General features: G+C 39.7%; 1 protein-coding gene across 1 annotated transcript; it reads right to left on the reverse strand.

Moving 5' to 3' along the window:
* Positions 1-460: 460 nt before the first annotated feature.
* LOC145778584 (EGF domain-specific O-linked N-acetylglucosamine transferase-like) lies at positions 461-13418 on the reverse strand. The gene is made up of 9 exons (XM_082590102.1): positions 13221-13418; positions 9560-9682; positions 8394-8491; positions 7621-7794; positions 3784-4003; positions 3312-3473; positions 2264-2500; positions 1775-1911; positions 461-1585 (listed from the first exon to the last, which is right to left on the reverse strand). Exons 1-9 carry the CDS (start codon positions 13380-13382, stop codon positions 1333-1335), a joined length of 1566 nt encoding a protein of 521 aa, XP_082446228.1. The 5' UTR covers positions 13383-13418; the 3' UTR covers positions 461-1332.
* Positions 13419-14603: the final 1185 nt, after the last annotated feature.

Here is a 14603-nt window from a genome sequence, read left to right on the forward strand (position 1 = left end):
ATAAAATAAAAAGCGAAACTTGCATAAATGTTTTGACATTTTAACGTACGATGGTAATAATCAGGGGCGGATCGAGCGAGTAGCTTTACGGAAGGGCGATTTTAATAAAAACACTATAATGTGTCCGTCTATATTAATCTGACCTTGGAAATACACTGTGAATGGAGTTACTTTTCTGTGTTTTAGAGGGCGATACCCCCCCTGGGTCTTCACTGGTAATAATACACAAAGTATACAGTAGAACTTGGTTAATCCGGATTCGATTTGACCGGCTATTCCATCCGGATTAGGCGAAGATCCGGATTAACCGATGACGGTTATATCAAGCCTGACGTTACCTATATAGGAGGGTATCGGTAAAAATCACCGAAATTGAACGCATTAGTGTGGTCATCTGCCAATTCCGAGACGCGCGATCACCACTTTAGCGACCCAGTGATAGAGTTCTTTTAAAATGCAGTAGGCTATGCATGTAAAATGAATGTATTTGTAGACTCTGCGTCTAACGCAAGAACACACTGGCAAAAGTTACATCTTCAGACATGCGTGTCAGAATAATCTGTAGTCACTCAAAACTTTTGAAAACAGTTACCGAAGACGAGTTTCTATGGAAAACTTACAAAAAATCACGGGCAAACAAAGTAATCACGGGCAAATCCGGATAAAGCTATAGAAAAAGCGCAACTTTTGTCCGGAAAAGGCGAAGATCCGGATTAAATAATCCGGATAATCCAAACCTGTTTCTGAAGAAAAAGATTACAAATCATTTGTTCTTCCAGTTTTATCCGGATTAGGCGAAGATCCGGATTAACCGAGTTCTACTAATATTTCATGGTAGCCACTTTAACAAGTCGAAATTCTGCCACTAAACTTGACTAGAATGAAATTGCCAACCAATCATAAGCTACGGTTTAAGTGACGTAAAAAATGGCGAAAAGAAGATGATAGAAAGCAAATTAAGTGATGGATTTTTTGTCAGCTGGTTGGCTTAGGGGTTAGGGCTAGAAAGTAGTCATTTCATTGACGCGGGTTCGATTCCCACCACTGCTATTGCTCTTTTTCTTCTGTAATTACCAAATAAAGTTCAAAACAAGCATTAACTCTCTGGATGAGTGCTAGAAGGGGCACAATTGGACGGTAGCCTCTTATAACATGTTCTGATTGGTTGGCGGTTGCATTGTAGTCATTCGCAGTGGCAGAATTTCGACTTGTTAAAGTGGCTACCATATTTCATAATACCAGTGGTACAAAATTGGGACACCAATATAATACTTTCTTGAAAAATAAAATAAGAGGTCACTATAGCAGGTCTGTGTTCAAATAATGTAATTATCACAGTTCGTCTTTATCAGTCTTGAAGAAAGAAAATCTGTCATGCTCTAAAAGCCAAGATTTCGCTTTCTTTACGAGTCGAATAAATTCAGTGATGTCAAACTGATAATTCCAAAACTTCGCATGTGCTTTATACTGTTCGTTGTCATCTTGTCGGATTTCCTTGACTTTGGAAGCGTCTTCCCAAGTAAGGTAGCGAAGTCCGCGCAGTCTAGCGAGATCCCGGTAACACCTGATGTCTCCACAGTTGTATCTGGCAGTGAACTTAGGTTAGAAATGATAGTGATTTACATTTGGTTTATTACATGCAGTTTATTACGCTTGTAAACATGGCGGGTATTGAAAGTGTGACTAAGTTACAAACAAAAATATTGCCGGTTTTGATTTGACCCAATTGATTAATAGAATTTACAAAAAGTAATATGCAGGAAGTTGAACTTACAGTTCAAAAGCCACTGCCCACTCTGGAAGAAAGAGAAAATGCGCTAACCCTGCGCCGTGCATTCCAATGAAGATATCGGTGTTGTGTGTGATGGATAGCTGATCTTCAAACGGAATTTCTGCGCTGTACTTAACGAGCTGCGAAGATACAAAGTCAACAGAAGTGCAGATTTAGGCTGCGGTATGAGAAGCTAAACGTGAAATTCTAGAGGAGAATAAGCTAACTCGTTAGAAAGTAAAAGAACCGCGCCTTCGGCGACTCTGCGCAGTGTTCACATTTAACACTTGGGCCCACCAAGTTGCTCCAAAAAAAGCTGGAACATAAAAACAACTTGTAGTAATTCGTCTACTAAACACTTGTTTCGGTTAGGCAGAAATGTTAATACTGGTAAATTTTAACACCCCACGTACGTCAGTGGTTTTCGCGCCATCTTCAAGTAATCACAACAGCAAAGTAGGCTATGTTGTAGTTTTAATCAGCAACACATACCCGCACGTCAAATTCGGGATATTCCCTTAATGCTTTCACCAACTCATCTTGATTCACCACCTTTCTATAGATTTTATATTTCTCAGTATAGCCTCGATCCAACATCGTGATTCGGATTCGTTGAGGATCATTAGAAGGCAGAGAAGTTGGAACTGCCATATCATCAATTATGCCCATTCGATGAAGGAAATGTTCTGAGAAAGCATGAAATAGTCCCGATCTTCTGCAATTTTCTTCCTGAACATTAAGACGATTTCATCACAAATCCTAAGCGATTGATATGTTTTTTGTCGTATCCAGGCTTACGCCTGGTGGTTGATGATTTGGATTAAGCAGACGAAAAGGCAAGGAAGCCAATCTTCGTGTCCACCTCAAGGTATATTTTTAAGTGTTCTACGGGTGTGGCAGACTTGATGACCAGTTCGGTCCTTCTGCCACTCCCATCATCGTCAGCAAACATTAAAACAACCTAGTTCACATTGTAATCTTGTATTGTTTTTTTCCACATGTGCTGTTGATGCAAATAAATGAACTTCTCTCTCTCTCTCTCTCTACCAATAGCACAGCCGCGTACTCATGGGAAGTATCGAATTGGCGCTCTTTTTTTCCATTTTGACATCAGTGTCAGCCCTTTTCTTGGTATTAAAAGTTTTCGGACAAGTGGGCTTGGCAACTTGTGTTAAGTAGATAAGAAATGATCTTGTACAACCACCACGAAACAATTCATCTGGGGCCTGGAGCAACACAAAACGTCTCGGAAATTTTGTGGCCTACGCTTGATATTGGCCTGATCTAAAGATTAGTAATAAATTAAGCAAAAACCACAATAGCCTAAGCCCCAGTAGCGTTGACAGGGGGTACTTTTGGGTCCGAAACCTTTCCAGAGGGTCCGAAAAGTGAAAGAAAACTTTGCATGTATTTTGCTATAGTGCATTTGTTTAGCGGTGTGTATTGCTTAGGGGTCTAGGAATATCATTGGTATGGGGCTCAATGCAGCCTTCGCTTTGACAAGCCCAATTGTAGGCTACTAGTATTTTTTTCTACTCACCAATGGTGTAGAATAAAAAAGACCGAACGCCATTCGTGGTAGGAAAGCAAAAGTTGCCTCAGGAAAGCAAATCCTTTTTCCAGCAAAATCCAGCAGTGACTGCTGTTTGTGTTGCGTGAATGCTTTCCATGAACTCTTGAAAAGATCTCCATATCGCGGTGACTGCATATGTGGAGTTAATAATAATGTAAACAAATTCTGGCCGAATTTTGAAACACATTTCTTTCGGTTACGTAAAAACTGACTTCGACATGAATCAAAATTAAAAAATTGCACGAAATATTCGAAATGTTTTTTGCTTCAGTCGTCTTACAAGCTTTAACGTCAATGCTTGTTGTGCGGTGCGGTGGATAACTTGTAACTGTAGGCTACATCTGATAGCTTAGCCCTAATGTGAGGGCAAATCTCTCTCCATTTTTCGTCAAATTTTAATAAAAAACCTACATAGGCTAAGTGACAGCATTTCACCCACCATATCCCATCGGATAATTAGCACATCCGTTCCAAACCAGGAGCTATTGGCAAGTTGAGTAAGATAAAGATTGAAGAAGTCACAGAAATGGTGGTACATGTTTCCCCCAAAATCCAGCTGGACGAAGATAACTGGTTTTTCAATGACCACGTCACAGTGTGCACTTGTATTTGAAAATGGATCAAAGGAAAGCTGAGAATACGGAAATAACTGCTCGCCCCTGAGGTGAAGAGATGGGAAGTTAGACGATTCGAACAAGCGGCTTTCAAAGTTTACCAGTTTGGCTAATCGAACACGGGGGTGTAGCTTATGTTTTAATCCGCACTACAGTGAGGCTACTCTAAACGACTGCGGATAAAAATTAACCAATATTTAGTTTCTTTAAATTACTTTATTTATCGCACTCGCACGTATATCTTTTCTTCGTTTGAGCCTTTTCATTTGCTAGACCAAGAATGGAAGAGCTCTGCCCTTCACTTTTTAGCAGTGGTAGTGAGTCAGGCTAAATAACAAGGCAAGTGTCGAGCAGCCATTGCATAGATTGAATTATCCAGTTCACGCATACCATGAAGGCCTGCATCAGGGATGTCCAACCTGCGACCCACGGACCGCACTAGGCCCTACGGCCTACACCGTTTGTCACGATAGAGTAAACCACTTCAGTGGTGCAGTCATTACTTTTACTTACTGTAGTGTACTGCACGGCGAACGGTATATCGAGTAATGATCAAGACCAAGAGTTTTACTGCTGTTGAGAATTGGCTAATGACCAGGGGCGGATTTCGCTATGGCGCCGGGGCGCCCCCTAAAATTCCAATTTATTTTTTTATGTCTGCATGCAAATTTCCTTTTATGCTATACTTTAACGTGTAAATTTCCATTTTACTGACGTAAAACAATGCGTGATGTTTAGTCTCGGCCAGGGCCGTAGCCAGACCGCAGAGCTAGGGGGGCCAACTTTTTGTTAGGGGGGGGCAAAAAAATTTAAATGATTTTGGCATTTTAACCTCTTAAATACCGGCATACACAAAAATTGCAATATATCATATTAGTGTTAAGACCAACACTGGTCTCTTATTTTATCCGCTAGTTAAATCACGGCAACCATATTACAATGACCAACATAACACAGCAATTGTTGACTTGTTGTATAAATAGCGTTAGGCTACTTGTTATGAGCAGTAGCGTAGCCAGGAATTTTGAAAGGGGGTGGGGTTGACGGCGAGTTTCGCTTATCGCGACACCCAGCGGAGGAGGGTCTGGGGGGCCTCCCCCAGAAAATTTTGAAAAATTACTTTGAATTTGGTGCATTCTGAAAGTATTTTCAACAAAAATGTGGGTATGAATATTCCTGTAAAATGGTGCTGTCCGGTGGCATAGCAAAAGGATAAGATCATGTTTTCTTCGGCATTTTTCGGAAATAAAGCTACAAGTCTCTATGTTTTCTTGTTGCTAATTCCAGGCTAAGATATTTGAATGTTTGGTAATGGCAAAACTCGCTCTTTGCAGTTTCGTTTAAAGTTAGGCAAACTTTGTTTTAGAGACATAAAGAGACCCCCCCCTTTGGCTACGCCACTGGTTATGAGCAAAAACTTTAACTGGCTCGAAGAAGCTAGTGCCGAGGATTTTGATAGATATGATTACATTCCGCCTATACACCCGTGAGCTAGTCTATTGCAGTCGCGGATGTTTGGATGCAAACCGTCTCACAAACAAGTCTAAATCGATAGATTTCGATACAGAATGTTCAAAGGCCATAAGCACCAAGTTTGCCTGTTTTGGTTGTAACATGCTCCGTCTAGTGGGAGCGTCAACCCTTGTTAACACTGAGAATCCACACTCACAAACGGCAGTGCTAGATCCAAATGTAGCAATATCTGCTGCAAGGTTGAACACTTTACAGATTAGAAAACTAGAAACAAACTTTATTTACACTGATTGAAGAGAAAAAATAAACACTGCTTAAAAGATTACGGTTTATATTTTGTATGCGTTGTCTTCAAAAACCACTTGCTTTACCACTGCACATTTTGCGATTTATCTCTGCACAAATTTGGTTTATCAGTGCACAAATTGGTTATCACTGACCCTTAGAATATGGTACCGAGAATAGCGACAGCTGATATCAAATAGCCTAATTTGTACCGGTTTGTAGGCCTGCTGGAAAACCATTCCCTCTTTGTTAGGTTATCATTCTTTCTCAAAACATTTTTATTTTGCACAGTTTCTGACAATTTTTCTACCAACCTAACACGTGTTGGCCTTGGTTGAATTGAACATGTTGAGGTTGCCAAAGGAGGGGGTGGGGGGAGGGGCGAAATTGTTTAATCATCTTAGCTGTTAACTAAACAAAACAATTGTAGTTAATTGGGCCTAGGTTGGAGCTCTGCAACGGGAAAGATGGGCAAAATCATTACAATTGTAGCTGTTGCTCGAGAATGTTGGAATTTTGCCAGGGGGGGGGGGCAAATTTTTTTTCAGGGGGGGGGCGAGGCCCCCCCTGGCCCCCGGCTGGCTACGGGCCTGGTCTCGGCAAGTAAACCTACTAACCGCAAATAACCTTTTTTTGTGTGCGTAACAATGACCTTTCATCACCTGATTTAAAATAATAGGTTCCTCAATTCAAAAATTATATGAAAGAACATTTGTACATAAAAAGAAACTTTTTTTAACTCAAGTTTAAATAATATAATGCATGGTAGAAATCCAGATTTTAAGGCAGTTTAGGCAGAGAGATAGGATGAAATGCCATACATCAACCTTTTGGACAGTAAAGCTGGATCTGGTATTGAACACATTTCTGCTAAATTTATTACGTATTTTATTTAAAACTTGTTTGTGATCGAATTACTTGTTTGAGGAAACCTAATGTCATTTTTACATACGTTGTTACAAATTACAATTGCGTATTGAGACGTTTTTGCAACATTATCAGCATGAGTACTGAGTAGTTTAATCGTATTGTTCTTTTGCTCAATTGCGTCACTGTCAGCTCACAATATTTTGTTTTGCTGATAGGGCATAGGCCCGATTTCGCTTATTCTACAAAATAGAAATAGTAGACTCTTATTGCTGCAAGCGCTTTGTTCATATTTGAATTATTTTTATATTCGCAATATCTTAACTGAGTACCACTCACTTGTACTAAGTAGACCTAGGCCTCACCGTTTGAATGTTTTTTATAATGCAATTTTTAGGCTATGCACCAGTGAGCTTCAGGCACTCTAGGTTAGCGATTTATTGAAAAGGATTTTGGTAGTTAGGCCTACCCCTTTTCATTCACTTGGAGCAATCACTGTTGTATAGCCTAAAGTTGTAGTGAAAAGTACCTAAATTATCATTTCACGTTCGTTATTGCTTTTAATTGCCACGAGCGGCATTATGGCATTGCCTCAACTTTACAACTGATTGTCACTTGTGGTGTTGATTTGTGATGTGGGAATGACTGGTAGCCTACCTGACTTAGATAGGCAATTTTATTGATAAAAACGCAAAAAAAATTTCCCAAGCCATTTGCGGCGAGGTTGTTCCAATGTTCCATACTTCTTTGGTGCCCCCAAAAATTTTGCCCTAAATCCGCCACTGCTAATGACATCAGTTTTAATCTACTTTTTTTTGCAAGTCTAATGCCATTGGTATGCTATAGTGTGCAACACAACATGTTTGCTCCTATAACAGCGCTTATTCAGTATTCCCATCATACAGTATGTTAATCAGTAAGTTATGCTTTAGCCTCTTTCGTTTAACGTTAAAAATTTAAACTGCATTTAACTTTTAAGTTTTTTTCTTAGCCGATTCAGACTGATTGAATTCTTAGTACGGTATACAGTAGTCTACCAGGTTGATAAATCCCGTTTGACTTCGGTTTCCGATTCCAAACTCCTTTCATCAAGATCACAATATCCACCAATTTCGTTTTTCTGCAGAACCACCTTGTCACGACGAAACACCCTCTCACGCGCAAACCTCAGATCCAGGTACAAATTTCGAGCCCTGCACATTGTTGATTGTCTGCAAGCGGTAAGTTTCGTGCAAAGTTATGTCTCACAGTCACAACTGATCAGTTTCGATCATGAACCGGCACAACAACATTGTTATTACGCTGAGAGACTGAATGATATACAATATTGCAAGCCGATCACGGATTTTAAGCGCGACGTTTGTTTGGTTTTGAATCTTTATCCTCGGACTGACACTGCCTTGATAAGTTATTCCTGGTAGTTTCGCATACTTGTAGAGGCTTTTGACGCAGGGCCGGTTACCGAGATTGACAGAGTGAAGTTTTCCGATTGTGGAAGTGTTCTTGCCGGGGAATTATTCCATTCACTAGGTGCCACTGAATGGAGAGCAGCCTGAAATGCGTCGCTCAAGCGCACACCCCGAGAATCGAACCAGCGCCGCTTGATCTTGAGCTGAGCGCGTAACTTAGAAAAACACGCATTGACAAGCTTCAAGGTGGACACTTGACACGAACTTTTGTGGCCTTAGACTTAGACGATAATAAGATATAACACAACAAGCACATCAAATAAAATAGTGTGGTTTGGTTTTTATCATGCTAAAGTTTTATAACAGTGGAACTGGTGAGGCATAGCAATGATGGGGCTTACTTTGTGCAGTGAAGCGAAGAATGTTTTGTAGCAGTGGATTTGCAAAAGTGTCGCGAAGTCATTTCATTTAAGCGATCTGACAGGTATCCGAAATCAGCCTGCAGGTATTAATAGAATTTCTGAGCTGGTATAATCTATCCTTTATACATTTATTTGACATTTGTATACATTTGATCAGCTCTTGGATTGATATAAAAAAAGACGGATTTTGTTAGTCCGGTTGATGCAATTGTGGAAACAGCATAAGTTTGGCTTCAATTAAAGCAGTGGTTCTCAACCTTTTTGTCTTGGTGGACCAATTTTGGTGCCTTCGAAGCGGTCGCGGACTCCTATAAATTTCTACTTGAAATTTTGGTATATCGCGTTTCCTTATGGAATCATATGTTACACAAGTTTCGAAGCATCTCACTAAGAGGAATTTGCTAAATTCGCAACGTACTTCACGATTGATGAAATTATGTTATGAGCTATATGTTGGCACACAGGATCAAACATCAGTAATCTATACGCTCATTTCATGTTTTTCTATAAATTTTATCAAAAGTAAATGCGGTAGAAATTTTGCGACCGTTACAAAGAACTTCTCCCTTTTTTCATTTGTAATCAATATTAATTCATTATAATCACAGTCATTGCAAAACTGTGAGTGGTAATAGACTGCTGACCAACATTTGCATTTCCAAGTAAACCTTTGATCTACTGATATTTTTTAGTTAAGAAACGAAACCAAACCTTTGTGCAATGTTCTTTGCATTTTCAAACGACGCACCAGTGCGTTGCGACTTACAGTTTGAGAATCACTGTAGGCTAATACATAAACAAAGCACAAACAATTTTAAAATTTTGCAATTTATCAATCATGCTGAAAACTCGGAAACTTTCACGGACCCCGGTTGAGAACCACTGAATTAGTTGGCTCGTTTGATTCAATGCGTCGTGTTCCATACGGCTGTGCCTGTTTCAATTTTTTTTACGTTTTTGCAAAAACACTTTATCTTGTGTGATGCATAATAATATTGTTTAGGAAATTTTAGGTGTTTGGACATTACTGAATCTGAAGTTACATCATAATTACATACAGTGTTGATGTAGAATAAAACATTTCATTCGGATTTTGTAACTCAGATGCTCTTCAACTTATAACAAAGAAAAATTAATTTGTTCACCTGGTACCAATATTTTTGTTTACTTCGCGCATCTTTGCAATCAACAGTTGGGTGATTTTCCCGAAATCTCTTCTTGCATTCGTGTTCAAATCCCCAACATGCCTCATCAGTTTTTAAAAATTCCTAATGAAGAAACAGTATATGTTGAACTCAATAATTCTCTCACAAAAAAGGATGCTCTTAGGCAAGTGCATTCTTTGTTGTCACAAGTCTATAAACTGAACTGTATGTTACTTCGAGTTTAGATTTCATGTAAGCTTCGATGGAACCCGAAAACGCTCTTCCTGCTGTTTCTTTTAGTAAAATATGATGTTAAACAGTGTAGTGTAACTTAGTTTTATATTGATGTGTTTATGTTAGTTGCGTTATGTGGCAATAGCGTGCGTTTTTATGCAATACTATGAAGCGCAAATTACTAAGCTTCGTTACGAAGTGCTGCCATATATTTGCAGATATGCGCTGGTTTCAGCGTTTTGCGATTACAAAGTAACCAGTTTCAGGGCAGCCGTTTAAAATGTCGTTAATTTACTCGAGTTGTACCATAATGATGGTTGTACAATGTGCACTCGTTGTTGGTTGTTTTGTTCAACCATGGCACGACCCAACTAATAAAATTATCGATTTTGTTTTAACCTTGTCTAAGACGAGTTTCGTTTGATTGAAACAGAATGTTATTAAATACTTAAATATTTTTAAGCGTTTTTTCATCATCGTTGTCGGCCCTGACTCAATGAGGCGTCAGCTACCGCGATTCTTCACAACGATCGATCATCCATGGTTCTTATTAGGTTATTAGCGTCGTTTAAAGCATTATATAATTAAACACCTGTAGGCTCTGTATCTACATTTTATCTAAAAAGATTTAGGGTAGGATTTACACAATTACACTCCAGAGCGTATTATTTACCACATTATCATGGCTTGGCTGAATAAGCAGTGATAACAATATAATTACATGGCCTTCCATGTGGTTATCTAATTGATCTTACGATTATACTACATTGACTAAGTTAACGATACGTTATTTTCCAAAGCGTGTATGGGTATTTAAAAAAAATGAAGGGGTATACCAGCAAACATCTACAGTATAGGAGTGGCCCACGATACAAGAGTGTATGAATGCTTGGATTCCCTCTACGTCGTAACTAGTTATGTTACGACATAGTGGCAAGATCTAAAGGTACAAATCCAGTAGCTTTGACGAGGGGGGTGGTTTAGGGAGTACTTTTAGAATAAATTCCGGGAAAAAATTTAGGCCCAGAATAAATTTAGGGCGTGAAACCTTTTCAGGGGCTTGGAAAGTTAAAGAAAATATCACGTATATCTTTGTGGTAGTGTATTTGTTACCAATGTCGTGTTTTGGGAGCCTGGGAATGTCATTAGTACCGGGCTCAAGGTAACCTCTCGACCAGGGTTGCATTCTTGAGGGGGCTCGGCCACTCGAAATACAAGAAAGCTTAATGAAGGAGAGAGGGCGCTGGGGGGGGGGATCATTTAAGCTTTCATTTTTATCTTTTGTTCTTTTCCGACTAAACAGCAACTTCTCGATTGAACGGTAAACAGGTTTCTCACAACAAAATTATCAAACCTACAGATATAGATTAGTGACAAGTGGTCTTTTCCATGGTTAGCTCGATTATATCTGGCAGTCTATATGACTTTATCATGGATAGGACAGAAACTTGAGCTTTTTAAAAATAGGGGGGAAAATGTGACAGATTTTGTTTCTTTTGTCATTGTAGATGTCCACAGTTGTTGTTGTTGTTTTGTATGACGATATAAGTCCAAGCAGTTTTCATTTAGCCAATCCATGAGGACGTTGTTGCATTGGTGGGCTGTGAGGTATCCTCATTGAAGCTTGGTTACTAGGCACTCCAATATGAGATAGTCTGTGGACTGATTTGGGGCGTTAGATTTTGGGAAGTTTGATTGAGTTGTCATCCCCCATTGATAAAGGTTGTCATTTGTTTTAGTTTGCTTTGTTCTTATGCGGTTTGCAGTCGACCATAACTTTCTGGTAACCGTGTCAAAGCCTGGAAGAGCTTTTGTTGGGTCTGTCCGCAGTCTGCATGTGCCGTGGCTGCTCCATGAATAACTTTGCCCATTCACCTATGCCCTATGATTTTATAGCATTCTTTATTTCTGCGTAGGCTATTGCAAAAACTAGCAGACTACAGAAGAATTAACTTAATCTTAGAATTGACTTGGATCTTTGTGAACTAAATGGCCAAGACTCGGTTTCTGTTTGTGAAGCAATTATGAAAGTTTACTTCACAGTGTAGATTCAAACGATCTGTTATAGCCTGATGCTGCGGGTTCTTTTTGGCAATATCTAATTACACTAGCTTTCGGAACACAGTTCCCTAGTCATGTGCTATGACGAATGGTGTTGAAGTCAGTGAGTGTTTTTTTTAAATGGCTCTTTGTTTTAGCTTGAGGCTGCCGGCTGTTGAGTTTCTGTGCTGTTAGGCGTTATTGCTGTGAGGTTTTGTTGGATCAGTTGATTAGTAGATTAGGTGACGTAGTTCTTCCCTTTCGGCGCGGTTGTTGATTTTAGGATTTTGTTTGCTAATGAATATGGCCTCTTTGAAACGTAATTGTACCGCGTCATTTTCTCTCCCAATAATTTTAAATTCAAAGTCTGCTTGGCATTGTTGTTGGTGATCAAATACCGAATTTTTATCCGAGCTGAGATGTTCTTTGAGGCGGGAATGGAGTGGGCGAATCGTGCTGCCTATGTAGCTTTCCTTGCATTTTTTACATATAATCTTATAGACACAGTTCTTGGTGTTGCACATGTTGTCGTTCCGTAGTTGGCAGTTTTGTCCGTTCCGCTTTCAATTATGAAAGTATTGGAAGAATGGTTTCACTGAAGCTTGCTTAAAACAACCTTTTGATTTCTTTCACATCTGATGGTACGTCAACAATGCTGGGCACCAAGAGCGGAGTATTGAGCCCAGAATAAAAGAATTAATATCGAACATAATTTTGTGGCATTGTTTGAACCACAGGTTAGAATTAACCGGATCTGATGCAATAGACTCTATATAGACAGATCTTATCGCGTAAGGTCAGATCCGCGTAGTTGCATTGGGAACTGGGGAGCATTGCAACAGAGTTCGACGTCGAGTTAAGGAAAAGTGGGTAATATTTTCAGTGTGCGTTTGGTTACGCCATAACATCGTGCTGTTAATGCTCAGTGGAATGCTTTTCCAGTAGGTTAGTGTATAAACATTTTACAACCCTCGCAGAAAGGACAAATATTATGAAACAGATCGGGCCATGTTCAGAGGCCTCTGCATCAAAATGATCACCAAAAAATTCGTAGAAAATCTGGTGCTTTCCAAAGATTGCATTGGCAGTTAGTGCTTTTGTGTAGTTTCAAATCGTCACCTCAAGCGGACTGTGCATTCTCCTTTTCAACGTTGAATAACGGTTTATTTGCTGTTTGGGACACAGTTAGGTTGGGTCCCCCAAAAAGTATGCTAGGAAAACACCCCTGCTCTCGACGGGTCTGCGCATGACGGATGTAGAAATATAACTTCAATGCAACTTTATAAGCTATTTATTATTCAGCTATCATTAATTCACATTACTAATTCAGCACTGTAGAGTGTACTTCAAGTTCAAACGTATTATGTTATTCTACTAATCAAATTACCTTGTGTGGACAAAGCGGATCTTCGACGCAAGATTCTTTGATCCTTGGTTGATTGTTAAAGACATACTGCATGTGATTTTTCACTAAGTTTAAACTCGACCAATCGAAACACGATATGAGACCGAATTGACATATCAGCAAAACGAGACTATCAACGATCATTCTGTGAATTAAATTGACGAACAAAAGACTACCAGCTAAAAGTTGCTAGAAAACAAAGATAAAAAAGCTTAAGATTTTCTCTACTCCGCACTGCAATTGAGCGAATAAAACTACGGCTACAACTACTACAAACCGACGTGGCCTACAGCAATCAAAATAATTGTAAATGATTTGCCAATTGCGAAAACATACGTTAAACCAACTGCGAATCACAGATGCAATACAACAGATAGCTAGAACCAGCAAAGGGACGTATGGTCATCAAGTCAGCTGCTCCCAATTATTTCGGTATAGCCTTTTACGTGTCTTGCCCTGGCACAATGATGTCGAACCGATTTCATTTCGGACGTCGCAAGGGTCTCTCACCACTCGGCCACGTAGTCGACAAACTTTGCTAAAATACATTTATTTCTGCTTGATGAAAACTAAATGGGCTTTGTGTTGGCGTTGCTGAATTGAGAATGTTTTTTCGAAGCTACTTCGCGTTATATTTCAAATACTTCATTCCAGAAAAACTGTCTAGCCAGTAAATTGATTGATTGAATCTTTATCCTCGGACTGGGAAAGCTTCTTTGAAAGTTTAATCCTGGCAATTTCGCATACTTGTAGAGGCTTTGAACTACTGCTGACGCCCGGTTAGTGAGATTGACAGATTGCAGTTACCGATCGTTGAAGTCTTGTGGCCAGGAATTATTCCATCCATGAGATGCCGTTGAATGGAGAGCAGTCTTTAACGTGCTTTGCTCGATCAAGCGCACACCCCGAGAGTCGAACCAGCGCCGCTTGATCTTGACGCTTCTTCGTTCTAGAAGTCACACTCAATTAGTCTTTACTACACTGATGCTATATCTACAGAATTGGAAGTAGGCCTATCAGGCGCGGATCTAGGAGTTTTTTTTGGGGGGGGCCAGAAAATTTGAAAATGAACTAAAAAGTAAGAAAAAGAAAAAACAGATATGAACAACCAGTGGCGTAGCCAGGAATTTGGGGGGTTTGACGGCCGGCGGGCGAAGCCCGACGGCGTGTTTGCCAAAGGCGACACCCAGCGGCGGGGATCTGGGGGGCCTCCCCCAGAAAATTTTGAAAAATTACTTTGAATTTGGTGCATTCTGAGAGCATTTTCAACAAAAATATGGGTATAAATATTCCTGTGAAATAGTGCTGTCCGGTGGCATAGCAAAAGGATAAGATCATGTTTTCTTCGGCATTTTTTCGGTAATA

Source organism: Aplidium turbinatum, chromosome 10 (genome assembly GCF_918807975.1).
Source record: "Aplidium turbinatum chromosome 10, kaAplTurb1.1, whole genome shotgun sequence".
NCBI classification, from domain to species: domain Eukaryota; kingdom Metazoa; phylum Chordata; class Ascidiacea; order Aplousobranchia; family Polyclinidae; genus Aplidium; species Aplidium turbinatum.